Here is a 25,897-nt window from a genome sequence, read left to right on the forward strand (position 1 = left end):
ATGGGAAGAGTCCAGTTTCCTGCAAACCCAGAATTAATATGGTCAGCTTTCTATATTTTTCTCCCATTTTCTTTTTCCTGAGGATAAGCTATAAAATTATTTTTTTAAATGTATACACTATGCTGTGCTTACCTTCCCATTTTTTGACAAAAGGACCTGATAGTATTCGCATAAATCCAGCCAGACAGATCAGTTCAACTGAGAACTCTTCAAGGACTTTGTCAACTGCACTGTCAAATTCAGTGCGACTTTCATACAATTTATGGTCAATAACCTGTGATAACCCAAAAGACAAAGAAATATGGAGACAGTGTTAATTTAATCTAAAAGCCCCAAGAGCACAATGAAATGGTACCCTGTATAACAATGCAGCACCGGATCCAGTGACACTAAGGGAAATGCAGTTTGCTTCAAATAATCCTGGAGAGCCTGAAGCAATGCCCAGGGAGTCAGTGGAAGGTCCCACTGGGTTTGAGCTCTCTATGTCATTCAGATGAACTACCGTGTCTGTTTGGCATGCAATTTAAAAATTAAATTCAGAGAAAATAGCTTGTTACTTTAGTGTAAATGCACTGCAGTTAAATAAATGGCAAAGTTTAAACTGTAACTGTGAAAGTTTTGCACTGGTTTAATATAATGACTGCTCCCAAAACCATCAGGATAGACGGCAGCATCTCTGAGGAGAAAAGGAAGTATTTTGCTTCCCATGTTAGGTAGTTTGCCCAAGAGCACAAGTTCATGACAGACCAAAAACGAAAGGCTAAGGCTTCCTATCAAACCATCATCTCTTACCCTAGTAAAACTCATTATCTCACAGTACCATCCTGCTCTAGTCAGAGCTAATCATGGCTAATTTTAAAAAGATGAGAATTACTTACCCTTGTAGGAATACCAGCTCTTTCAGCTTTCCTTAACCCCTCCACACCAGCTTTGTTAGAAACAACAAGAACTATTTGTGCGAAACTGGTGGGCTTCTTTGTGCTGTTTATGAGGGCTTCCAGGTTTGTGCCTATGCGTGAAAAAATAATCTGTGAATCTCAAGTTGTTCCTGGAGAATAAATATAGGTAACAGCTAGAAGAGGTTTTAAATAAGCAGCAATGCGAGTGAGACCCAATCCAAAACCCACTGATGTTAACAATAATCCTTTTTTAATTGATCTTCCTGAGAACTGAATTTGACAGCTGGAGGCTAAAGGGCTTTCACTAGCAAATTTGTAAACTGTAATTTATAGAATTGGAATGATGGTCTACATCTCGGCAAGTGAGAATACTGGAGACCCCAGGAGTGGCAAGAAGAAATTCTGATCTACTTGTGAAATACTGCTGCTGTCCCTACAGTGCAACACAGAGGCTGCTCACACCTAGAGACATGCAGAAATCTGGTGATAAAATGAGCACAGATGCAATTCACAGTCAGTTTGCGGCAGAGGTTAAAGATCGTCCTGTTTGTGACTGAAATTAATCCAAGGGCAAAATCTACTCTGCCTGTTCCTGAAAGCCTGTTAGAAGCCTATCAGAGTCTGCAAGGAAAACTGCAGGGATTTTATGAATCTGGGCTGAAGTTCATTTTTCAATGTAGACTGTTTTACACTGTAGTAAAGAATATAAACTCTCACCTGTTCCAGAGATAAGGACAGCAACCTTCACTTTGTTTGCCAGGATTTTGCCTTGGATATGGCTGTGCACAGAGAGTGATCTATTTGCTTTCAAGGCTCGAAGCAGATTATGGACTTTAACATGGGCAGAGCCTGGGAGAAAAAAAACCCGAAACCAACAACATGTAAATAAAGGGAGAAAGAGAGAGAGGAGAAAAGTACCCGTGAAAAGAGATTAGTGGCACTGCTTTACTTCTCATTACTTATTTATAGTGCTGGTGACATCTGACATTGCTAAGCACGTGTTCTGCAAACTAAGACTGAAGTTGTAAAGGACTGTCATTTTAACACCCTGTGCAAAAAAAGCCATGGAGGGGACGATTAAGAGATATTCAGCGAACTTCCATGGAGACTCACCAGCTAAGGAATTTAGATGTGTTTGGGGTTTTTTTTTAAAGGAAAATAAAAATCTAATAACCTTTTTGTAGGGAGACAACTTTCCCGATCAGCCAGGCTGCCTCGTGTCTCTGAATGTCCTTGAGGACCTGCTGAGCTAGGTCCTTCTGAACTACCAAGACAGCACCGATCCCACAATTAAATGTCCGAGTCATCTCCTCCTCAGAGAGGTTCCCTTCTTTATGGAGCCAGCAAAAGATTTCGGGAATCTTCCAGGTAAGAGCATCTGAAGAGAATTGAAAATAGAGATGAAAAGTGGAAATCACTACCAATGGACAAATACTAAAATTATTAGAGTATTAAGAGACACAATCTGTACGGAAAGCAGAGACAAAGACCCACACCAGCATTAGCCTGAGTGAAATCAACTTTCATGCACAGAAAAGAGGATGTTTTTCCCTTCCTTGCTGAACAAGACTTGGGAGTAGAAAGAAGTGTCACTCTGGGAGGAAATAAATCACATTGCTCCACTGCAATCCATTAATCAGTAATTCAAAATGGGTTCTGAGGCAGTCTTTGGAAAATCCTCTTCTTGAAGGTGACAATTTTGCTTCTACAGAAACTATTGTACCAGAATGATAGCTTCAAAAACTGTCACAAAAGTCTCACAGTGCCCCCAGTTCCAACAAGGTAAGGATGATTTACAGCAGCATGAGAAATGCTTCTGGACAAGCTGCTGTAAAGGAACTCCAAAGACAGTAAGTTTCTTTCTTGCCATGTTATCTTTCAAATGATATTATCACCATCCAGATACACTAGGATATACTGCACTGTGGACAAGTGGAAGAATTATTTACATGAAGTTCTGCAGTGCAAAATTCAGTTCCCTTATTTTATTCTACAACCCAATGAACCTATGGTAAGTCTTTTCCATGCTACACTTTCTCCATAAGTGAAATACTCTTTCTAGCATACCTGACAAGATTGTGGTGAGGCTTAATTAAGGTTATGTCAAATAGCACGAGAAGTACTTGAGCTAGTAACCATATTTGAATGTTAATTGACAACTTCATGAGTATCATTTAATTAGCAATAATTCTGTAGGCTATTGCAACTGGTGACAGCTCCCTTTGGATTGTTTTTAAAGTTTTTTTTTTTTAAATTTACTTTTACAGTTGTTTTATTTTTTGTTTTTATATTTTAAGGTTTTTTTTGTGTTTATATTTTGTTTTATTATTTTCCTACTTATTTAGGATAGAGTTTCCTAAAAAAATCCAATTCGAAACACCATCAGGGAAGTGAAGTTAATGGGTAGCAGTCTTAAGACTACAAAGTGTTTTAACTGGCTCTAGTTCAGGCACAAGGAGAAATTCAGCAACAATGAAGAAAAAAGCAAACATATCTAGACAGACAAGTTCAGCTTTTATAGCACAAGTCGGTTGACACGGCCTCATGTTCACAGGCTTCCACATCAATCCATATTAATGGGTGGATGTTTCCATAGCTTTTCTTTTTACCTCACCTAAAACGACACCAAAGGACTCTGGGAGAACCCTGGGGATGTTTTCCAGCAAGCCCCCTCCGGTGATGTGGGCAAAGGCTTTCACGTGGCCGGAGCGAAGGACAGGCAACAGAGTCTTACTGTAGATCTTAGTCGGGGTTAACAAGAGATCTCCTGTAGGTGAGAGGGGATGAAACAACAACAGTTACAGCACAGAAAGAAACATTGATCAGTATAAAATTGAGGAAATCTCACAATATTAATTTGCTGGATACTAATGAGCATTGTACTACTGAGAAAAACACAATGTTCTACCTTTTTTAGCATACATTTAGTTATTTATCCCCCTCCGTAAATTTCTTTCCTGCATATGTGATTCACAGGAAAAAAGAAGAGGATAATGTGTTAAAGAACAGAGTAATTATTTTAGTGCCTTGGAAAAGTCACAAAAGCAAAGGCACGAACAAAATTGTGTGCCATTTGCCTGTTCAAGAACTCCAAGTTACAATGCAAGAAAGTGCATTTTAAATGGTACCTAATGTCTGATCACCGGAGATGCCAACTGGAGAAGAGAAATCAAAGGATGACTTTTCCACAATCTTCCTGACGAGGCTGTACCCGTTGCTGTGAACCCCAGAAGAAGCCACCCCAATCACCACGTCTCCATCAGCGATTCTCTCCAGCTGGGGCAGCATCTGCCCTCGCTCCACGGCACCAACAGCAAAGCCAGCCAGGTCGTACTCCCCGGGGGGGTACATGCCCGGCATTTCGGCCGTTTCTCCTCCTGCGGGAACCAAAGAAAGGGAAAGGGGGTGTTGGAAAACCACTGGGATCAGTAGGCATGCAATTTTTCACAGTTTTAAACTCATAAGGCATTAACAGAGTAGGCTTTTTAATTTGATAAATGAACATTAAAAAGAATTAAACACACATGTTTGTTGCAGGCCCATCAATTGAACCAGCAGTAGTAAATTGGGAAAGAGCATTTATTTTGAAATTTATTTTGATGATCCAGGCTGCAGAAAAGCATTTCTTCCTCAGATTCAGAGTTACTGCATCATCTCTGTCTCTTCTTTTCTGAGAGTTACAGAAATCTGGGGAAGAAACCATGGTTGCTTTATTTATGAGTTTGGACTTAGTTTTGTATTAGCACAAAAAGATATTTACTAACTCATTTCCAATTTTGAGAAATTATTCTCTGGTAATTAATTTAAAACATCCAAAGCCCTCTGTAGTTCTAAAGTCTTGCAACTGGAAATAAAATCTTGGCATTTCAGTAAGTAATTTCATAGCAAGATTTCACATAACATGGACATACGCGGAAGTATGAATGGATTGATTGTATTTGATAATCTGAGAGCACACCTTAAGACAAATATGAAGCTGACTACCAGTTCAGAAAGAAAAAAATAAACCAGAACATAACTAACTTCTTGTTAAAGCTTGTAAACTACCTCAAAATGACATACTCCCACTTAGGAAAGACTTTTGTTGCTAACTTAAAGATTTGGAAAAAATTAAATAGCTACAGTATTACCAATTGTAAAGGGGTACCTAACATAAGACACGTGAACTGTCATTTTTAGTCTCAAAATAAAGGTCTTTTTTGAAAAACCATGGTAATTCTCCATATCTGTTTTTATAAAAAAGAAGGGAAAATAAAAGCTGTGTCAGAAAATGGAATTTTCTGGGTTTCATTGCTTTAAAATTTAACACTGTGCATACTCCTTTTATAAAATGAAGACTGATACAAAAGAGTATATTTTTCACTGACCAAGAAGTATTTTTGAGTTGAACAGCTTTAAGGCTGTATTTTTTAAGACTCAAGAAGTTAAATGTTGTATCATTTTCATAGATAACTAGATTACTGTATACCAGAACATATACATGATTTGTTAGTAAAATATATTATGTGCTTGTGTTACACGGCTGAAAAGGAGAACGTTTAAATTTGAGTCTTAACATCTTGGATCACGCAGATCTTGGTGAAATAAATCTCCAGCAAGTCTTCAGTCAACAAATAGTTTTGCTATTAGTTTGCTTAACTTACAAAACCTGGTTTCTTTTATGTTTCTGTCTTGTGGTTAACTTCTGTGTCTTAAGCAGTGAGCTCCAGCTGAGGCTTTTGTTGCATTCTTAAGGACATTCTCTGACTTTCTGGCTTTAAGAAGCTTGTGGGAACACAACAGCTGTGAGATCTCTACCTTTCCAGTCAAATTAGGTTAAAATCAGCCAGGAGGTTCACAGGATAATATGTACACACACAGGAACATGTGCATGTTACAGCTACACATATAAATCTTGTTCCTAGAGGAAAACTTGAGGATTTCATTTAGGATAAAGGATAAAAATAAACAAACATACTTGGCACATTTTAAAATTTACTTGAAAAATACAAAGAACTAAAATACAAATACAAAATAAAATAGTTTCTAGGTAGCTGTTATGATTACAAAGTTAAATTAAAACATACGAATAAGAAAACTTATATGCAACTTCCTGAGCTAATTGGCAGCATTTGTGGAGTACCATCTCCTTCGCTCTGAAAGTGAAGACGTGATGTTGTGGGTATTTTCCCCTCCTCTAAAGAGTCTTCAACATAGTAGGAAAACAAACTCATTAACACCAATTATAAAGATATTGCAATAACATGTTTCATATCCTTCAAAGAGGAGTGTTCATACCCAAAAGAGCACATCCCGCCTTTTTGCAAGCTTCAGCTATTCCTGCAATGACGCCCTCAGCCACTTCGACGTCAAGTTTGCCACAGGCAAAATAGTCGAGGAAGAAGAGGGGCTCTGCTCCCTGCGCCAAGATGTCGTTGACACACATGGCAACCAGATCCTGGCCTATGGTGTCGTGCTTCTTACACACCTGTGCGATCTGCAAAACACAGCCAGAGACCCCCTCGGTTACCTTGGAGCAACCGAAACACCGGCGGAGAGTCTGCAATGGGAAGGGATCGAAATCATGCTGCCCCTCGAGATGCTTTTTTGAGGAGCAGCTTTGTTCATGGTCATCCTTGTGAGTATCTCCTAACATCTGATTCTAGGAATTGTTGCTTTCTTAATTGGCAAGTACAAAAGTCACTGCATGGAATGGGGCTGAACTGGAAAGGGTTTCATTATGGTTTGCGTAAACACAATAGCAATCATATAATTAAATGTTTTTCCCCATGAGTAATCTTGTTGAGCGTGGAGATTCTACCTTAATGAAATGGAGCCCCAGATTACATACTTAACATTAAAAATGAGTTACTGTAAGCATCATTCCAAGTATGGCTACTTACATGACAGAAGTTAAACGTATATTTAATTATTTTGCCTGAAGGAGGGCAATTTCATTTTTTCATTCCCTTTTTAGAAAGACAAATAGGTATTTTTAAAAGACAAGTGATATTTTCTGTTAAAACATTTTCCCTTTTGTGCTATTTTCCTTCCTTCACATGGATTTTCACATTACCTTGAGTTTTGTGCCAACACCATCAGTTCCAGATACCAAGATAGGATCTTTGTAACCAGCTGCTTTCAAATCAAAGAGGCCAGCAAATCCTCCAAGTTCCGCATTGCAGCCTGACAGCCAGAAAACAGGAAAAAAATAGTAAATTTTTACTTTCATGGGTTTTTCTAGGATCTCCAACACAAACTATCTTCGATGTTTGTCAAAGTGACTTTGCTTTGTCACTAGGAAAGTTTTCTCTGACACTTAAGAGCCTCTTCACAGAGGCTCGGGAGATCCTAATCTTATGTTTGCTTTGTGTTTTTTCTTCATTATTACCTAAGGCTAAAAATCCCAAACTTGGTGATTGAACATTCAATAACTACTCTGACTGATAGGTTTCACCTTGCACTTAGGATTTTTCTGAAAAGCAGAAAAGGAATTGTGGTAACAGATTGAAGCCCACTGCTTCCTGCAAAAAGATGACAACCAGGCGTTTTCCAACTGAGATTCCTTATCTTCTTGTTAATACTGCTACTTACAGGATATTAAGACTCCTTGTGCCTAAGACTGGTTAGGGTAAGTAAGTATGGTAACCTTAAAAGAAAAATTGGTTAAGACCTAAGAATGAAACAATTAGGAGTGGAAAACACTATGGATGCTAAGAAATGAGTAGTTGTACTATTGTGTGTGGATCTATCTGTATTTTTCTCTCTATACATATCTAATATTATTTGAAGGCTCTCAGTTAATTTTAAGTAAAAGGGTTATTACATAAATGACTGATATTTTAAATCTTGTGTGGTCTACAAATGCACAGAACACATAAATCAGAGCTTTTGTATCAAGATCAAGATCAAGATCAAGATCAAATGATACGCCCCATTGCCATGAACTGACTGCAACAGGAACAGAAGGTACAAGTCTTACCTGACCTTGATGTGGCTGCAGCAAGGGGTTTAATTTTCTGAACCAAAGTATTGCCTGCTGCAATGTCTACCCCGCTGTTTTTGTAAGTCAGGCCTCTGCAAGAATGTTAAAAATATGTTATAGCAATTGATTACTAGATGCAGGAACGTGTATTTAAAAATAATATTTACTTCTTTACATCACTGCATCACTAAGGGGAACAACCGTTCAGAATCCTAGTCTGCTGTCAAATACCACAATTTTCCCACTTACACAGTAACTTTGCTTATATAGAACAATTTCCAAGTATTGCAGTACTCATTTCAGGCAGGTTCAATGGCTCAAAGGTTAAACTTTTTGCTGTTTGGAACCTGACCTCACACATATACTTGAAGATAGGGGGGATTAAAGAAACAAAACTTAATGGATTTGTACCACAAAGCGATATTCAAATAGTTCCAGATATCTTGAAGACAGCATCAGAAAATCAGCATCATACGCTATCCAGTCAAACACCAAAATAAAAACCAAACAAGCAAAAAAAGCCAACAACAAGGTAAAATGGGTGGAATCATGGATCTGATTTTGCAAAGCTTGAATCCCTGGTCTAAATACTGAAGTGTCAGTAGTATAGTTCCTATGCTTAAAACACAACACATACAACAATGCACTGCTAAATCACAACACCTCAGCACCATGTCGGATGAAGCTCAATTTAGCTTTTCAAAACAGAATTATCACATGAATCAATAGTCCTCTGTGATACTGTGAGAGTTTTACATCTGTAGCTTAAAGGTTGCCTCTCCTTATCATCTGGAATGATACCACCACAAGAACACCAGCCACACTTCTTCTTTACTTAAATGGACTTAAAGTATATAGTTTAAAATTTATCTTAAAATACCTAAATTCCTAAGGCCCAACTGAGCAATCTAGAAAGAAATGTGCATAAACTCCAGGTGTTTTTTTATATACAACCATAAAATAGAGAAAACAGACTTAGTACAAACTGGTACATGTAAATTTTCTGTCCATATGAGTGACTGGGGATGTCAAGTATCATCCCATATTTACAGAAGGACCTTTTCATTTTGGAGACAGTGAGTTTAATGACTTTTAATTATTAGTTGCACCAAACATATCTCACTCCAGTTGAGCAATTGTTATTTCTATGCTGGCTACTTGGTGCACCTCTATTTTAGGTTCACACCTATTTTAGCTCTTATTAATGTGATTCAGTCTTAGTTTCAATTCTAAGGGTGAAACGCGCTGTTGATTAACAAGGACAAACATAACAAAACAACTGGCCAAAGAGAGGTGCTACCAGGAAAATGCAAAGGTATCTGCAATGCTTAGTAATTTGCAAGAGGAAAATAATTATAAGCAGCAGCTGTTCAGGCTGTGAATAAGACTCAAGGACAAGAGACCAAAGTCAGGCCCTTTCAGTCTGAACATGATAAATATTCGACATATTTTCACCTCATTTATAAAAGCATGATATCTACTTTGATTCTTTAAATGAAGCTTTAACTCTTTATATTTTCTTAAATACATTTATTAAATAAATATTTTGGATATTTTCACGAAGGGAAATGCATAGGACTTGACCCTGCAAAACTGCCAAGAGGAGGTGTCCCCCCAGCTTTACAGAGCCAACTACCACCCTGTGATGTGCAACAGAGTCCAAAGTGACTCAGCGTGCCTGACTGCCCATTCTTCCAATTTTAGGATGTCTGTGCAAAAGCCAGTGCAGACTCAAGGACAGTGAAACAGACACTGACTGTAAGCCGCTCCCAGGAGTCTCCTCCAAAAGCTAGGGGTCACCCCAGCACACAGGCACTCCAGTCAAGAATCTTGCTGGCCATGGCCCATGAGCTCAGTGTTTAAGCAAACTGCTCATTAAAGTACCTTCTTCTCTTGCCTCACACACTGACCTGATTTTTTTCTACTACAATATAAATAGCAATTACACATTTTCACATAGATGTCTCGAAAGATGCACAGTACTTGAGAGAGAAAGAAGACTAAATACGAGCGCCCTTGTTCGTTTAGTAAGTTTATTGATCACAATTGTACAATATACTAATCAGTATACACTGTCAGCAAAAATGGAACTCTTACTAATATGCTTCATAGACTATAAAATAAACTATTATCAAAATTTAAGCTTTGACCTAATTGGAGCACAGGCAGGCAAATATGCTTCATATTAGGTAAAAAATAAGTCTAAAAACCTGCAAGAAGCTCTCAATAACGTTAAAGAGGCAGTAGGACGCAGTGCTTTAAAAAAAACCAAAACACCATACCCATGTAAGCTCAAGACTGTTAACCAAACACTGTGAAAACAAAAGGAATAATAATAGAAAGGAGCAATAAATCCTACCCATTATTTTAGCCAGCTATTCCATTAAAATGCATATCCCAACAAGGTAGGTGTTTCAAGATCATTTTAACAATTTCTAAGGACTTTGAAATTAACCAATAAAATAGCTCTAATTTTGTTCACATATACATTTCATTATATTAGTATTAGACTTATGGACAATACAAATTTAGAGCAAAAGCTATAATTTAAAGCCCAAGAACCAGAAGTTCACCTTCCCTAAAACAGGCACAACAAACAGCAACAGCACAAACTATTCCAGTTATTCCTATGTGCTTGTCACTGTAGTTTAACCAAGACTTGGGAGAATAAGAATATGGATGAGAGAGCCATCAGAAAGCCTGTTCCTTTCCTGGCTGGTCTTGCTTGGATTGCTTACAAGGATGGTAGTTAAAACTTGTCTAGAATGATACATAATATTAACATCAGTTTATTAATGTAAACTAGTGATGTCTTAAGTCCCTTTTACAGCAGTTATATCCATTTCAAGTATTTCAAATATCTACCTGGATTGTCTCAGGAAAGCTATAGCCCGATAACCAATGTCCTTTCTATAAATGGCACCCTTGAAGTGTATGGCTGCTACTCCCTTGTTGGCTTCTTGCAGTGCTGTCATCAGATCCTCTTTAATGGCAGTCACTGTAAGGACTCTTCCTCCACTGGTCACTACTTTGCCATCCTTCAGGGCTGTGCCTGCATGGAACACCTCCAGTCCTAGCTGCTTAGCCTTAGAAAGTCCTGTGATTGATAGTTAAGAAAATAAATGCGGAAAAATCAATTGATTAGAACATTCGCTATGAAATTACAAATTAATAGATACTCTGCACCTATTGATTGTGTCTAGAATCCACAATTGAATTCAGTGTGATCATGCTGGGAAATAGGAATAAATTACATAGGTAAGAAATAGGTATAAACTACATTTTGAGGACAGACAAATCCACTACTTATACGCTCAGAGACACAGAGAGGTATTTAGCTGAAACATCTGCATGCGACATCTAATTCCAGCTGGATTTTATACTTCCCTGACATAGAGACCACAAAATGTGTCAAGATCAACATTATGTAAGAATCAGCGATCAGCCCAGGACTATTTTACTGTAACACATATTCAAGAAATGCTACAGAACTTAAAATATGGTGTGAAGAATTGAAAATATGATGCGTAGTGTGAAAATTCAGTCACCTTTTGCTGACCCATAACCACAATCTCTGAATCACAGAATGTTAGGAGTTAGAAGGGACCTCTGAAGATCATCCAGTCCAACCCCCCTGCCAGAGTAGGATCACCTAGACCAGGTCACACAGGAACACGTCCAGACAGGTTTTGAATGTCTCCAGAGAGGGAGACTCCACAGCCTCTCTGGGCAGCCTGTTCCAGTGCTCTGTCACCCTCACAGTGAAAAAGTTTTTCCTCATGTTCAGGTTGAACCTCCTATGCTCCAGCTTGCTCCCATTGCCCCTTGTCCTGTTATTGGCTATCACTGAGAAGAGCCTGGCTCCTTCCTCCTGACACTTGCCCTTTACATATTTATAAGATCTAAAGTTCCTACAAATGTGAGTTACACTGACTCTCCTTCATCTGGCAAAAGAGAGGATGTATAGAGGGCAGGAGAGGAATCGGGCTTCTGGAGTTTCTCCCGCTATATTTACCTGTTATTTCCAAACCCTTGGGATATGTTCCTGGATACCCTTCGCTAGCCATGACCACTGTCACAGCTGCACTGTCTTCAAGCCAAACTGGCATGGAACCGGACAACTTCTTATTGATAACCGCTTGCATGACTTCATACAAATCACTTTTCAACAGTGGAAGAATTACCTACAAAATATAGTTAGCAAATTAAAGAAAACCAGGTACGTTGTTACAGTTTGTTCACTGAGCTTTTAAAAATACTAATGCAACTGTAAATATAACATTAAATAAGTATGTTCATGTAGTGTATTTCCACATGCATATACATACATAATCTATGTACCTTTAAAAATTCTCTTCCTTGAAGATAATTTCTATGAGTAAAAGAACTCCTACATATGGAGGGGAAAAGGTAGAGGCCAAAGAACCCTATTTGCTGTGAAGAATAGAAATGAAGGGGCTTGTTCCACTTGTCAACAGGGAGTGGGGAAAAGAAGCGTTCATTTCTTTCATAAAATAAAAAAAAAATTAAAATCCAACTCCATTCCAGAAAAGATAGGAAAATGCTGAGTTTCACTCAAGCTTACCCTTGTAAAGCCCATATTTGAGTACAACCTGCTGAAATCTTCTCTGGAATAGAACAATCTTGTAACAGACCTTCAGTCTTGAATAAAGAAACTAAGTATTTTTAAATCTCAGTGCAATTAACTAACTATTCATCCAAAAGTTAGTTAAGAATAATGGTAGATGGTAAAAGACTTTTCTCCTCCCATAGTGCCAAACTGTATCTACCCACAAAATAACTCACCTGACATTCTGGGTCACCAAACCTGCAGTTAAACTCGAGAACTTTAGGTCCATCTTTAGTAAGCATTAATCCAGCATAAAGCACACCTAAAATTAAAAAAATATATAAGAAGTTATCTAAGCAACTGCATAGATAATTTGTTTCGAATCTATTCATAACAGTGTTAAAAAGGATGCTACTTGTGCTTATTTAAAGGTAGGATGTTAACACTTGAAAAATGTTAAAAATAAATCTGAAAGAAATAGTTGTGGTTGCAATTTTGCAGCTTATTGTCAAACATTTTCCTTTCTGTTCTTCCTTACTTGACAATTATCCACCATTAATGAAACTATATCTATTGATTTCAATGGACTCAAAATCAAGTCATTGATACCAAACCCAGTTTCCAAATAAATCAAAGTATCTTCCTTGACTTACAGTGCAAGTTAGGCCTATAAAGAAGACAAAGTAAAACAAAGTCTTTCTCCTTACGATTAAAAGAAACCCAAACTTTCGTACATACCAAAATAGGGAACACCTTCTTTCCTCATGCCATCAACAGTTTTCTGCAGAACAGTATCTCTTATTTTCTGCAGTAAATCTTTAGAAATCTAATAAAACAGGATTAGAAAACAGTGTTTATAGAAAGGGAGTGCATGAGCTTTCCTACTGTAATGGGTAGCGTTTTTAAGAGCCAAGCAGAGCAGTTGGATGTTCTCTTGCTCACTCCAGAACGTTTCATACAATGGGAAGCTAGTATTTCTTTTCTTTCTCCTCAGACAGCATACCACAGCATTAAAACAACTGTTTCCACTTCTTCAGGCACTTTTCCACGCTTAGATCTACATGTGCAAGCAATCCCACTGGCTTCACTAGAACAAACCATTTGCACCAAGCACACTGGAAATTTATTTGAGGCTTCTCAAAGAGAAATCACAAGTGGAAAGTGTAGTGATCAATGATCAAATTTTATTCAAGAAAAAAAAAAGCTTTACAGAGGAAAAAATCCTGTCTGTTTTTTAATAAAAATAGAAAAAATACTGGCCATAACATAGGTGAACAGAAAGCAAAGTAAGTCCTTTTGCAAACAGAAGTTCCTTGCCAAACAGAAGCTATATACCATAAGCCACAGCAAAAATCTGTCATTAGCTAAGTTCGGGATAAGGTAAAAGTGTGGCTTTAGCACTCAGTTCTAATGATCAGTATTTCGTAACACTTAAAAAAAAAACAAATCAAAATACAAGGACGCAGAAATAACAACATTTCCACCTCTATAATTAAAAGTAATTAAGTAGAAATATCCTCCTTTTTAGAGAAAAATATTGTATTAAGTCATGGACTTGACTTGACTATGTCTGTTTTAGGCAACTCTTTCTATTCACAAGTGCCCTCTCTCTTCACTCTCCTGTTCATCGCAGTGGAACTAAAAATTCACACATGGTTTCAATACTAGAGCTGCAGTGAAACATCTCCTTATCAATATATTTTTACCTGAGGTGTTGGGCAATAAGCCCCCATCCCTCCAGTGTTAGGGCCTTCATCTCCATCCATTAACCGCTTGTGGTCCTGGGCTGGAGGCATGGGAGCAACTGTGATGCTGTCAGTGAAACATAAGCACTAGAAAACAAGAAGAATAATTGAAACTCAAGTGTATGATTAAAATTAAAGTGCAAAAACTGCAAATATGTTTGATTTTCAGTCTTGCAAATGGATATTTAAGAGTAGAAATTCTGTCTCCCTGATAAAACAAACCACAATGTTCTGAACAGTTCCCTTTTCCCTTAGGAAGCAGTCATTTCATATGACCTTCCTACAGAAATTACCTTTAATATAACAAATAAAAAATTACAACATAACATCAGTAGTTGTACTGAAAAGAAATACTCAAAAGGTTAAAAAAAAAGCTTAAATACTCCACAATGAAAGCTACTTCTTCCCTTTCCCTTCCTGCCCCCTGCCCCGGAAGGAAGGCGTTACACTCCTTTCAAGATTTCCTTTTCCTTGTTGATAAAACTATTTACTTTTGAATTATTTATAACTTATTTACATGGCAGATGCTTTTATCCTCAATATCTCTGTAATAGCAAGCCTACTGGCATCTTCTGTAACCGGATGATGATGTTCACTGTCTGGACTACTGCTAGCAGTACTCACAAAAACATTTCATAGTGCTAATTAAAAAACAAGCAAGAATTCCCTTACAAAACCAAACAATGCCAAAATATTAATATATTAAAAAACAGTCATTTGTGGAAGGTGAATTATTTTGACAGGCAAGGCAAGGAGTATATTTTCTTCATTGCTGTCCATCATAATAGAAAAAAACTCTTTAAACTGTGTGTTTGTATTATTGTGTTATATTACAGTAAGTCTGCTAGTATTCTGAGGAGTAATTAAGAGTGTTAGATATCTTCTCTCAGAAAATTAAGATCTGGATAACCCCTTAGTTCCTAAAAAGGCCAAGCCAACAAGGAAGGAATAAGAATGACCAATATATGGACATCTAATTTCTTCATATTGGGCAGGAAACCAGACTGTGCAAAGTTTGGCAACAGTTGGAGATGATCACTTACTTTATAAATACCACCACCTCCAAGACGAAGGCTCACGACATTCAGCATAAGTCAATTTCAGCTCCAGGACACGGGAACCTGAGCTGGCACTTGGCTGTTCTACTTTGTATGGTGCAAGTGTCAAGTTCCCCTGCCACCTCAAAAAACCTAGGCTCTAATTCTCCTTTTCTCCTTCACACTCTGCTAATTAAATCAAATATACATTTTTAAATGAAGGAGCTGAGTTGGCTTAAAATGAAGGGAAAGTTCTCTCTGCATCTGCAGGGTAAATCAACACTGTCAAAACGTTCAACTGATTTTGGCTCCGGGTCCTTCGCCCCCGGGTGCACTTCCACATTGCAGTATCTCCGGCAATGAAACTGATTAATGAAGATCCTGCCTGCACCTGCCTTGAGTTGATTGTTTTCCTGCTCCAAAGGAGTTTACTGCTTCCTCATGATGCAGTTCAGCCTATCCCCTTCATTAGCAAAGCTGATTAAAGAAAGTCTCCATCCTTCCTTACTCCCAACTACTCCTTGCCTTGCTCTGCATTTCACCATCCTGTTATTTGCACTGATTCAAACAGCACTGGGCTCTAAACCAGAACACAGAAAACATGCACGGTGGTGTTGCTGATTTCTTTGAAAAAAGGTCTTTAGGTCGTAACTTTACGAACAGGTAACTGGTGTAACTGAATCAACAGCAAACAGCAGTGAAGAGGTAGCAATAAGTAAGGGAAGGGGCATCTTACACTGTCTTTGCTGTCAGAGAAATCATAACAGAATTGCACAGTGACATTCAAAATTCTTAAGGTTTGATTTTTTTTTCCATGTCACAACAGCTGATTACTGTTTATTTTTATTTAATTGTGATTATTTTAACAGATGCAAGAAGTTTGGTTCTTAACACTGTCTTTAACTAAAACAATTTTATTTCCAAACAGATAACTGGTTTTAATTTAAGTAATAAAATCTTACACATCCCTGCTGTAAATACTCACATAAAGTTTCCTAAATAGTTTAAAACAGGTATAACCAAAGTGTTATGGTGAGATGTATACTTACAGAAACCTCTTCTCCTTCAAGAAGCTCTTCAACAACAACAGTTTCCCCAGCTGTGCCAAAAGTCTTATCCTACAGTAAAAAAACTCCTTAGTTCTGTTTCTGTTATTCTAAAATATTCAAAATACAACAAGAAAAAATGTCTTTAAATTTTTAAAACAGCAAGAAAAATGCAGAATGGTTTTGAGACTATTAATCATTTTCCATCCAGGGTATGTCAGCAGTGGTAAAAATTTTTGCTTCTTTTCTGTTTGTTCTTAAATAAATGCAGACTTTGTGCTTGGATATTTTTAAATTGCAGATTATATATATGACTTACTCTATCTTCTGAAGTTTGCACCCATGATACTGATAATAATAGTAATGACTGTCTATAATCTGAACTTCTACTTTATAAGAAAGTGCAATTCTATAGAATACGCTGGAAAGTGGCGATATTTTCATATTCCAATGTAATATTTGAACACTGACTGCATATTTAGGCAATTAAGAACCACCAGTCCACACTGACAAGATAATTTTGTGGGTCCATGAGAGTCTCTAACATACGTTTTTTTGGTTCAAGACATTGGGCCATGTTAAGAACTCTATTTGTCCAATAACCCTGCACACACATACACACACAACAAAATGTGAGTGCAGACCCTCTACTCTGACTCTTGAAGTACAAATGTGTCAGATAACATCTCCTGTGAGTCAGCATAGCTCCTCTGAATTGTAAGATGCTGTGCTGTTGACACCAGCTGAGGATGTGATCTGTACGTGTCTTATCTTTCAGCTCTATGTTCCTAACTGTTCAGATGAAACTGCTTCATTTTGCTTCTTCTCAGATTTTCATGGTCCTAATATATTTGTTGAATATCCTACCTAAATACATACTTAACTTGAAATAATTCCACTGGAATTAAAGTGCTGTGCGACTGGAGTCCTAAAGCTGATGTTGCTTGGCAAGATTCAGCTCAATCACAGTGTTAATATTACAGCACTGTTGTACCAGTTTAATTGCAACAGTCTCAAATGGTTTGGAAAAAAAAAAAGGAAATAAATATGGAAATAATACGGAAATAAGTGGGTTTTCATTAAGAAAGATTTTATTTTAGCCTAGAGGAACTATGCCTAGAAAGAGTACCCTGCCTCAAGCAAGACATATGACAGAGCTTCACAGCTGTCCAAATAATGGGTAATAGATTTGATGCCTTTTAGCCGAATTCTATTACACAGAAACACACAATATCTTTGAGACTCTGAGGTGTTTAACAACTTATCTGTGTGAGAACTCCTCCAGTCTCTGTGTGACATTTCTACTCACCTGCATGATTTCAGTAACAGCTTTGCAGGCTTCTTCCTTGTTTGAAGCCACAATTACTCCTTTGCCAGCTGCCAGGCCGCTAGCTTTGACAACCAAAGCAGGGAAGTTTGCACTTCAAAGACAGAGAAGAGAGATTCAACAGTAAACACTCTGTATTGCAAATATATTTTGTAGGCTTTTTGAACATTTCAATAGTTGAATACTTATCAGTTTTCATAGCAACCATTTTACCTTATTGAATAACACACAACTAAAACCAGGTTTACTTTGTTATGCTGTGCCTTTAAAGGATTTCTGCTTCCCATTGTTTCCCCACCACTGAATTTCATTACTGTTCTGAAAGGTTGCCTTCCTTTTAATAATTTACTGTTGTATTATTTTTGGGTCACCTGAATTGTATTCTGATGGGTAGATCATAATTTGCTGAGTAAGTCTCCAATGCAGAATTTATGTTCGTGGAGAGAAGGTTCAAAGAAGGCAGAACATACGACTATCAGACTGCAAGCTGGGTTTCCACAGTAGACAATTTGAAAAAAAAATTAAAGCTTGCCCTAGATTCTCCTGTAAACTGAACACTGAGCTTTGTTTTTCATTTTAGAACAGTAAATAAGAAGCATTTAATTATCAGACCTACTGCAGTGTGATAGTGTCACATTAGATTATCCTTTAAAACCTCTACAGATGTTCTATCGCAGCCAGAAGTATTGATACATTAGTGATCATTTCATTGTTTTGGAGACCTAGCACACTGTACACATTGCTGTAAAGATAAACATTTCTAAAATGACAATAATTTTACCTGTTAATAAAGCTACATGCTGCTTTAGGATCAGTAAAACATTTCCATCTTGCAGTAGGAATGTCATGACGATCAAAAAAGGCTTTGGAAAAGCTCTTACTGGACTCCAGCTGAGCTGCCTTTGCTGTTGGACCAAAACACCTTATTCCAGCTGCTGTCAAGTCATCAACAACCCCTAAAAAGGACATCACAAAAAAACGTTATAAATGACCAGATGATTTATAGGACTGATGCAGTCCAAGTCTACAGATGCACTGATTTGTTGGGACAAGTATGTCAGGAATGATGAGCCATAGAGATCTATCCAGTGCCTCTTTTAACAGATGGGCCTTAGATGCTTTTCTCATGGTAATCAGGAGCAGGTAACCCTGCAGTATCTGGGGCTAAGAAGATCTGCTGTGTTTGGTAAGAGATGACAATCGACCCTTGTTTTATTATAGCTTTTAGCTAATAAGTCAACATTAGTGTTTTGTGAAGACAATTGCTGATCATGTAAAAAGTTCAAAGAGAAAAATTATCAACATGTTTATAAATGTTTCTTACCAAGTCCCAAATTATTATTCTTATTTCAAAAAATGAAAACTCCACAGGAAAACCAAAACTCTAGTTACGGTTCCCATGTGGAAACATTTTGATACCTCTTTTACTAACCCCAAGCACTTAAAAAAGAAACTGAATATGTATTTTAACCGTTCTATTGCTCACACAACAACCTTCAGAAATTCATTTTCACCACAGCACAACCCCGCATTTCAGGGAAACTGTCACGGAGGATCTGTTTCCATTCCTACTGGAGACACTCAGCTACTGTTGAGTGATGCACAGAAGACAGGGAGTAAAATTTACTTTACTTCCTAAATTATGAAGGCCATGTTTTTTTTAGCTTGCTTTCTCTTACCAGCAGCAAGAGGAACCTCTGGACCAACCACAACCAGCCTGATCTCCTGATCTCTGCAGAACTGGGCAAGTGCAGCATGATTGCTGACTGCGACAGCTGTTGAAGACACAAAAGGGTGGTAAGACTGCATTCATTACAGTTGCTTAGCACTTATTTATCACATAACGCTGAAGCAGCATGTTCACCAGCCTCACATTCTTGAATGGCAGGTCACCATGCATCTGGAAGAGTGAGGCATGCAATAATATACAGACTTACACACAAGGCTTAGACCAGAATACACTGCCAAACACCCAAGCAAAGGCTGTGGCTTGACCCACCTTGCTTTTGAAGGTGAGAAATAAAAGTCATGGGTTCCCGTACACTGCCATACAGTAAACTGGTTCCCATCTCTAGGAATGTCCTGTTTGCCAGTACAAGGAGCATCGTGAAGGATCCAAGTGGAAAATCACTCACAAGCAAAATACATACATCTATTTCTGAGCCAGTCTCCTCCCTGACTAGGGTAACCCCGATGCTTTACAGATGTTCGTGCCAGCGCGGTGTAGGGGACAGAAGCAAGTGGATGGTGGTGGGATTGCAATTGCTTTCCTTTTTCCTTCTTTCTGTATGCCAGTTGAAAACTGCTGCACTGAACTGACTCCACTGAATCAAAGGGGAATCTGAACATTTTTTCTTACTTAGGCTGAACTTAGTAAGAGTAGGTGGTGTAATTATGGGTAAGGATATTTAGTCTTAAGGTTTTAGGACCGTCATCTTTCCATAAACAAACATTTAATATGATGGCATTGGCAAATGACAAAAACTGTGTACACAAAAGAAAAAGCTTACATGAGAGACAACAATGTCAAGTCTCATGATAAAAATTTTACGCAAAGGCAATGCAACTCCGCTGCTTTTATCAAGAATAAATAAAGCCAAGGTCTACAGAGGATGGGAACACGAACCGAGAGATAGCCAAAAAAAGTGGTGAGTGCGGCCTGGCGTGGATTGGCTGTCCCTGTGGGGAGGAGACCAACACATCAGGGCACGAAGCTGGCAAAGGGAGCGTGGTACAGCACAGCACAGATGCTTCTGACAGACACGATTTTGTGTCAGTGCCCACTATGCCCCTGCCATCCTGCATGAATAAACTGCCTGCTCCCACAACAGAAGCTGCCATTTCTGCCTAAGAGATGGCATAAAAGCAGCTATCTGAAACTTACATTTTGGTTATAGATTTACCCTATTTGGATGGGATTCTGCCTCTCTACTCTGCTCTGGTGAGACCCCACCTAGGGTACTGCATCCAGCTTTGAAGTCCCCAAGACAAAAGGACATTGAAGTGCTGGAGTGTGTGCAGAGGAGGGCCACAAAGATGATCAAAGGGCTGGAGCACCTCTCCTGCGAAGACAGGCTGAAACAGTTGGGATTGTTCAGCCTGGAGAAGAGAAGGCTCCGGGGGAACCTTATAGCGACCTTCCAATACCTGAAAGGTGCCTGTAAGAAATCTGGGGAAGAGCTGTTTACTAGGGCATGTAGCGATAGGATGAGGGATAATGGTTTTAAGCTAGAAAAGGGTAGATTTAGGTTGGATATTAGGAAAAGGTTCTTCAACATGAGGGTGGTAGATCACTGGAACAGGCTGGCCAGAGAGGTGGTGGAGGCCCCATCCCTGGAGATATTCAAGGTCAGACTTGATGGGGCTCTGAGCAATCTGATCTAGTAACATTGTCCCTGCTCACTGCAGTGGAGTTGGACCCGATGACCTTTAAAGGTCTCTTCCAACTCAATACATTCTATGATTCTATGAAAAAAGCAGACTGAACACTAAAAAAATTACCTGCTTGACACCTATTTAACTGTTCAATTATTTTGTTCCACCAACATTTGTAAGTAAGAAGCAAAAGCCTTTGACTTCCATGCACAACTTATGCCGGTTGACTTCTGGCTCACAAGAGAGCAAAAAACAACAGCATAATACACTTGGCTTTAAAGGCCTGATTAACATAAAGGTCAATACTGTCTTTCAGTCCCATGGGGCTGTTGTGAAAGCAGCTGGAGAACAGCAAATCCTGATCGAAGAAGTGGGAGTTCTGGTGGTCCACTGAAGAGGGACGATCCCTGCTCCCCAGGAGATTAATCCACGTGAAGGGGAGCCCATATCCATGCAAAGGAAAAATGTGATCATCATAAGGTGACTGTGCTTTTCATGCCAAATTGTCTTGCTGCAGGTCTGATGTACCAGTGATATGAACAGTGAATATGGTACAAGATTTACATGATGTAGAAATATCCTAGTAACAAATGGGGAGGAATAGATCACATTGTTAATACATAATTTTAACTTTCCCCCCAAACATCATTTTCCTCAGGATGTGGACTAAAAGAGGGCATTTTTATAGCTGTGTTTCCTTTCTCAAAATGACAGCTAAACGTTCCTTTTGGACCAGACAGAAAGACCTTGGACCAAGGTTGTCAAAGCTAGAGCTTAAAGTTAAGAGTATAAATTACACTGAGAGCTAAAATGTGATGGAAGGAGGTGTCAGGATACTAAGGTCCATTCACAGACACACATATGTCTGTCTCTGGATTCAGCCAGCCATTCTGCATGCTTCTGGCACCAAGACTGTCCTGCTAATTAAATATAAATTGAATATAAAACTATATTTAGTTGCTCAACCTAAATCTGTCTTTATTGGCAGTACTGAGAGACTCAAATTAACCATGAAAACTTTTTTTTTTACTTAGATACAGACAAGATTTGAAGGGTTTAAGGTTATTTATAACTTTTAAGCTCACCTCTATATGTTTCAGAAATCACCTGAGAACCAGACTTGCAGTGCTAATTAAGGCAATCGCATGAACCACAAAGGGAGGATGAACTTTCAGAGCCAAATCTTGATTATACCAAAAAAGCAGAAGCAATGATGGCAGTTTCACAGACATTGTTGCCCAGGCTCACACAGTATAATAGGGCTCACATGCTTCTGTAAAGCTGTTTTCCATTTTCCCCTCTGAGTTAAAATCTAGACTGCAGCAGTAGGACTAAAATGACTGAGCAGATGAGACAAATTGTTTCCTTACAAACCAAAGAAGCCAAACTCTTCACAAATTCTACATTCTTCCTACCTCCCTGTTGCCTGAGGATTTCTCTCCCAAAGTACATGTGAGGCCATCATCTATAAAAAAAGATTTTAGTACACATGGTAGATTCCACGGACCTGGCTCGAGCATCATTATGTACATGCTCAAATATTTTCCACTGTTGAGGGTGCAGTACTTTTTTTATAGAATAGCAAAGGTGAGAGAAAAGTGCAGCAGCTTTTAGAAAACACCGCTTGTGAAAAAATACCAAAATGAACATTCTGCAGGCCACACAGACTGGCATTGACTCCATTTAGCACATGGGTAAAGATTGCTGTTTGACTTTCTGGGATGAGAAGGAAATAAACGATTTCCCTGTCAGGCTCTTCCTTGGGCCCTCTCCGCAGAGATCAAACAGAACAGAAACTACTTATGATACTGTGACTAGTGAAAGAAATTAAGGACAAAGTTATTTAAACAGCCTGTAATTAAGCATTCCAATGAAGTTAAATATGATAATTACCTGCTGTACAAGAATCTGACAGGATCCATCTTTCCGCGTGAAATGGTAACAAAGAAAAGATTTTACCACATATAAATAAGAATGCAGAAAATGGATGTATGTAATCCATGTTCACATGCATACTATGTTAACTTTGATTTGGTATGTTATCATGTGTTTTGAAGTGGAAACTTAAGTCAGTTGTTTAAAGTACCTAATTCAGGATCTGTTACATGAAGGTGAGTAATTACCCCTGGTTTCATACTGATTCACTGTGTGCCTTCAGGCAAGCACCTTAGACCAGTACTATTTTAAAACACAGCATGTAATTTTGGATGCTCAATTTGAAATACCTTAAGCTTGATTTCTCAAAACTAATAAGTATGAATAGTTTCAATTACAGCCAGTAAGAGCTTAACACATTAAGCCAGAAGGTCAAAACAGGCAGTCAGCGCTAAGAGGTAAGTGTTTACAAACAACTTTAACTTCTTAAGACAAAGAAATTAATATTTTTCTAAGGTTGAACAGTTCAGGTGAGAAATTATTCTCATTAAAGGTTGCAAGGATCACAGGGCTTCAATGCACTCCTGAGAATGTAGCAGGAAATTTAGTACTCAAAGCTCTGCTGCTCTCCTAGAGGTGCTGGCATTTGCTGCAGGCACTTTTCAGCTGTTCACCGACCAGTTGCTGAAGTGCAGTGCATACCAAAAGAAAGCATCACCCCTTCCCTGCTCGGCTGCTAGGAGGCGGGAACCACAGCAGCTATCTTGAGCTGTACTCCCGGAGGAACGTGCATCAGGCAGATGGAGTTTGGCTGCATCCTCCACTCCCAAACCCAAAGAATTAGCTATCACGACTGAGGTCATATAAAATCAGTGGTAGTGGCACAAGGCTTTGTGCAGCCATTTTTTTCTTCTTAATTTCAACTCTATTATCTATTTCACATCTAGAACCTTGAAGATAGTAATAATCCTTTCACATTAACAGATCAGTGAATGGAACTTACTTGTTGAGTTATCATATTTAAAAATTATATATTTTCTTTTTACCTGAATTGGAGATTTTTCCACTGTCAGCTGTTCCTGCATTTCCTGGAGCAACAAACACGTGCTTCACATGTGGGGACTGGGCCAGCTTCCAGGCCAGCGCATGCTCTCGCCCTCCGCTGCCAATCACAAGCACCCGATCGGCCATTAGTCTGCATAAAACCAGAGCAAAACAGCCAGCATTAGCCACGCAAAATTAGGAAAGCAACCTTATTATTATACTTCACAGACCACGGTTTCAAGTCCTGGGTGCAACACGACTCACAGCAGAGACGAATTGTCACTTTGTATCAGGCAATGATATTTCTGTAATGGTTTTGTTGGTTTAAAAGAAAAAAAAAGTATACGAAAATGGATAACTGACTTAATCAGATGTGATATAGACTAAACGTGAGAGACTGACATGCTCCAGAACACAGAAGTAAGCAACTCACAGTGGAATCCATCCTGGTTTTCCTTTAGTCAGATTAGCAACTGCTCCAAGTTATACCTAAGTCTGCGATATAGTAAAAAAAAAGTGAGACTGGGCTGTGATTTGTAGCCTATAGAAACTCCTGGAAAACCCAAGTCTGCACAGAGCAAAACTCTTCTGAAGAACCAAGTGTATGAACATGGTATTACAGTGTTGGGGAGCCAAATGGGACCACTCAAAGAGTTTTCAGAGGTCATATCTGAAAGAGCTCTAAATACTTTATGAAAAGGAGAGGCTAAAGGCAGTGAGACAGGGAAATCAGCTTCTAGTCTCTGGCTTTCCTTAGGAGAGAACAACCAGGAGGCAAACAGCAGGGCAGACCAGGGGTGACTGATAAAGGACCTGGCTCTGAGAAGGTACTGCACGACACCCACTCCTCTCTCCCCTTCCTCTGGGTTTTAGACAAACACATTAACGCTCTCTTGGCCTGTGGAAAGTAGGTGTATGAACAAAGGCTGCAATTTCATTACAATTTTAACCTGCCCAAACCTTTCCAGCAGTTTGAAAAGAAAATGGTCACAAAAATGAAATTAACTCTCTCAGTTTTGCCCCCTCTATGTCATTATCTGTGTGTGTACACTTAACTTACACATATTAGACTGATGTCAATATTACGTTTTTCTTTGAGCAGCTTTCAAAGCTAGCCTTTGCTTTTTAAGATGTATTTACTGCTATATGTATTCTCTACATATTTACTGATGTATGTCTCCTCAGAACTGCCATCCCAGCAATGATACCACACAAGTAGCAAGGGAATATAAAAGCTCACTTACACTGAAAAAAACCCCACTGGAATTCAGAAAGTGGTAAATAAATGAATAAAACAAGTACACATTTCTGTATTTGAAGTTCCTTGAAAAGCAAAGGCTAGTCTCCTAAGCTATTCAAAGAAAAAGCTGCTAGAGTCATATTAGTTCAACTATATATAAATTACATACACAGATGATGCCACTGCACTGGTTAAAGTGACAGGTTTATTCACAGAAGTCAAACGGTCCCTTAAGAAGCTGTTCAGTGGAGCAGAAAGCGAGCAGTGGAGAAGGGAAGGCTCCAGGGGGACCTTATTGTGGCCTTCCAGTTCCTGAAGGGGTCCTATGGGAAAGCTGGGGAGAGACTTTTTACCAGGGCAGGTAGCGAGAGAATGAGAGGTAATGGTTTTAAACTGGAAGAGAGTAGATTTAGACCGGATATTAGGAAGAATTTCTTTACTGTGAGGGTGGTGAGACACTGGCACAGGTTGCCCAGGGAAGTTGTGGATGCCCCCTCCCTGGAATTGTTCAAGGCCAGGTTGGACAGGGCTTTGGGCAACCTGGTCTGGTGGGAGGTGTCCCTGTCCATGGCAGGGGGTTGGACTGGATGATCTTTAAGGTCCCTTCCAACCCAAACCATTCTGTGATTCTGTGATTCTATGAAATTGGCAGGTGGTCCCAAGCCCAAGTGCAGCATGCACTACTTGCAAAAAAAAACAATTTAAAAGCTTTAAATCTTAACATATGCAAAATAACAATCTAAACCTATAAAAAATAGGTTAAGCATTTTAAATA

The 25,897-nt window shown here is 38.7% G+C and overlaps 1 protein-coding gene across 1 annotated transcript in view; it reads right to left on the minus strand.

Moving 5' to 3' along the window:
• Positions 1-24,033, minus strand: part of GART (phosphoribosylglycinamide formyltransferase, phosphoribosylglycinamide synthetase, phosphoribosylaminoimidazole synthetase) — a 28,459-nt gene extending 4,426 nt beyond the window's left edge. Inside the window, exons 1-19 of the mRNA XM_010181317.1 lie at positions 23,885-24,033; positions 19,268-19,363; positions 18,370-18,544; positions 17,571-17,682; positions 16,265-16,333; positions 14,140-14,265; positions 13,172-13,259; positions 12,670-12,755; positions 11,879-12,047; positions 10,729-10,960; positions 7,861-7,955; positions 6,955-7,064; positions 6,177-6,375; positions 4,028-4,276; positions 3,514-3,666; positions 2,074-2,277; positions 1,617-1,748; positions 879-1,009; positions 133-274 (exon numbers count right to left, since the gene is read on the minus strand). Coding sequence (XP_010179619.1) covers positions 133-274; positions 879-1,009; positions 1,617-1,748; positions 2,074-2,277; positions 3,514-3,666; positions 4,028-4,276; positions 6,177-6,375; positions 6,955-7,064; positions 7,861-7,955; positions 10,729-10,960; positions 11,879-12,047; positions 12,670-12,755; positions 13,172-13,259; positions 14,140-14,265; positions 16,265-16,333; positions 17,571-17,682; positions 18,370-18,544; positions 19,268-19,363; positions 23,885-24,029 — 2,713 coding nt within the window. The 5' untranslated portion in view covers positions 24,030-24,033. The remainder of the gene's footprint in view (positions 1-132; positions 275-878; positions 1,010-1,616; positions 1,749-2,073; positions 2,278-3,513; positions 3,667-4,027; positions 4,277-6,176; positions 6,376-6,954; positions 7,065-7,860; positions 7,956-10,728; positions 10,961-11,878; positions 12,048-12,669; positions 12,756-13,171; positions 13,260-14,139; positions 14,266-16,264; positions 16,334-17,570; positions 17,683-18,369; positions 18,545-19,267; positions 19,364-23,884) is intronic.
• Positions 24,034-25,897: the final 1,864 nt, after the last annotated feature.

The sequence above is a fragment of the Mesitornis unicolor genome, unplaced genomic scaffold (assembly GCF_000695765.1).
Source record: "Mesitornis unicolor isolate BGI_N332 unplaced genomic scaffold, ASM69576v1 scaffold15810, whole genome shotgun sequence".
NCBI classification, from domain to species: Eukaryota; Metazoa; Chordata; class Aves; order Mesitornithiformes; family Mesitornithidae; genus Mesitornis; species Mesitornis unicolor.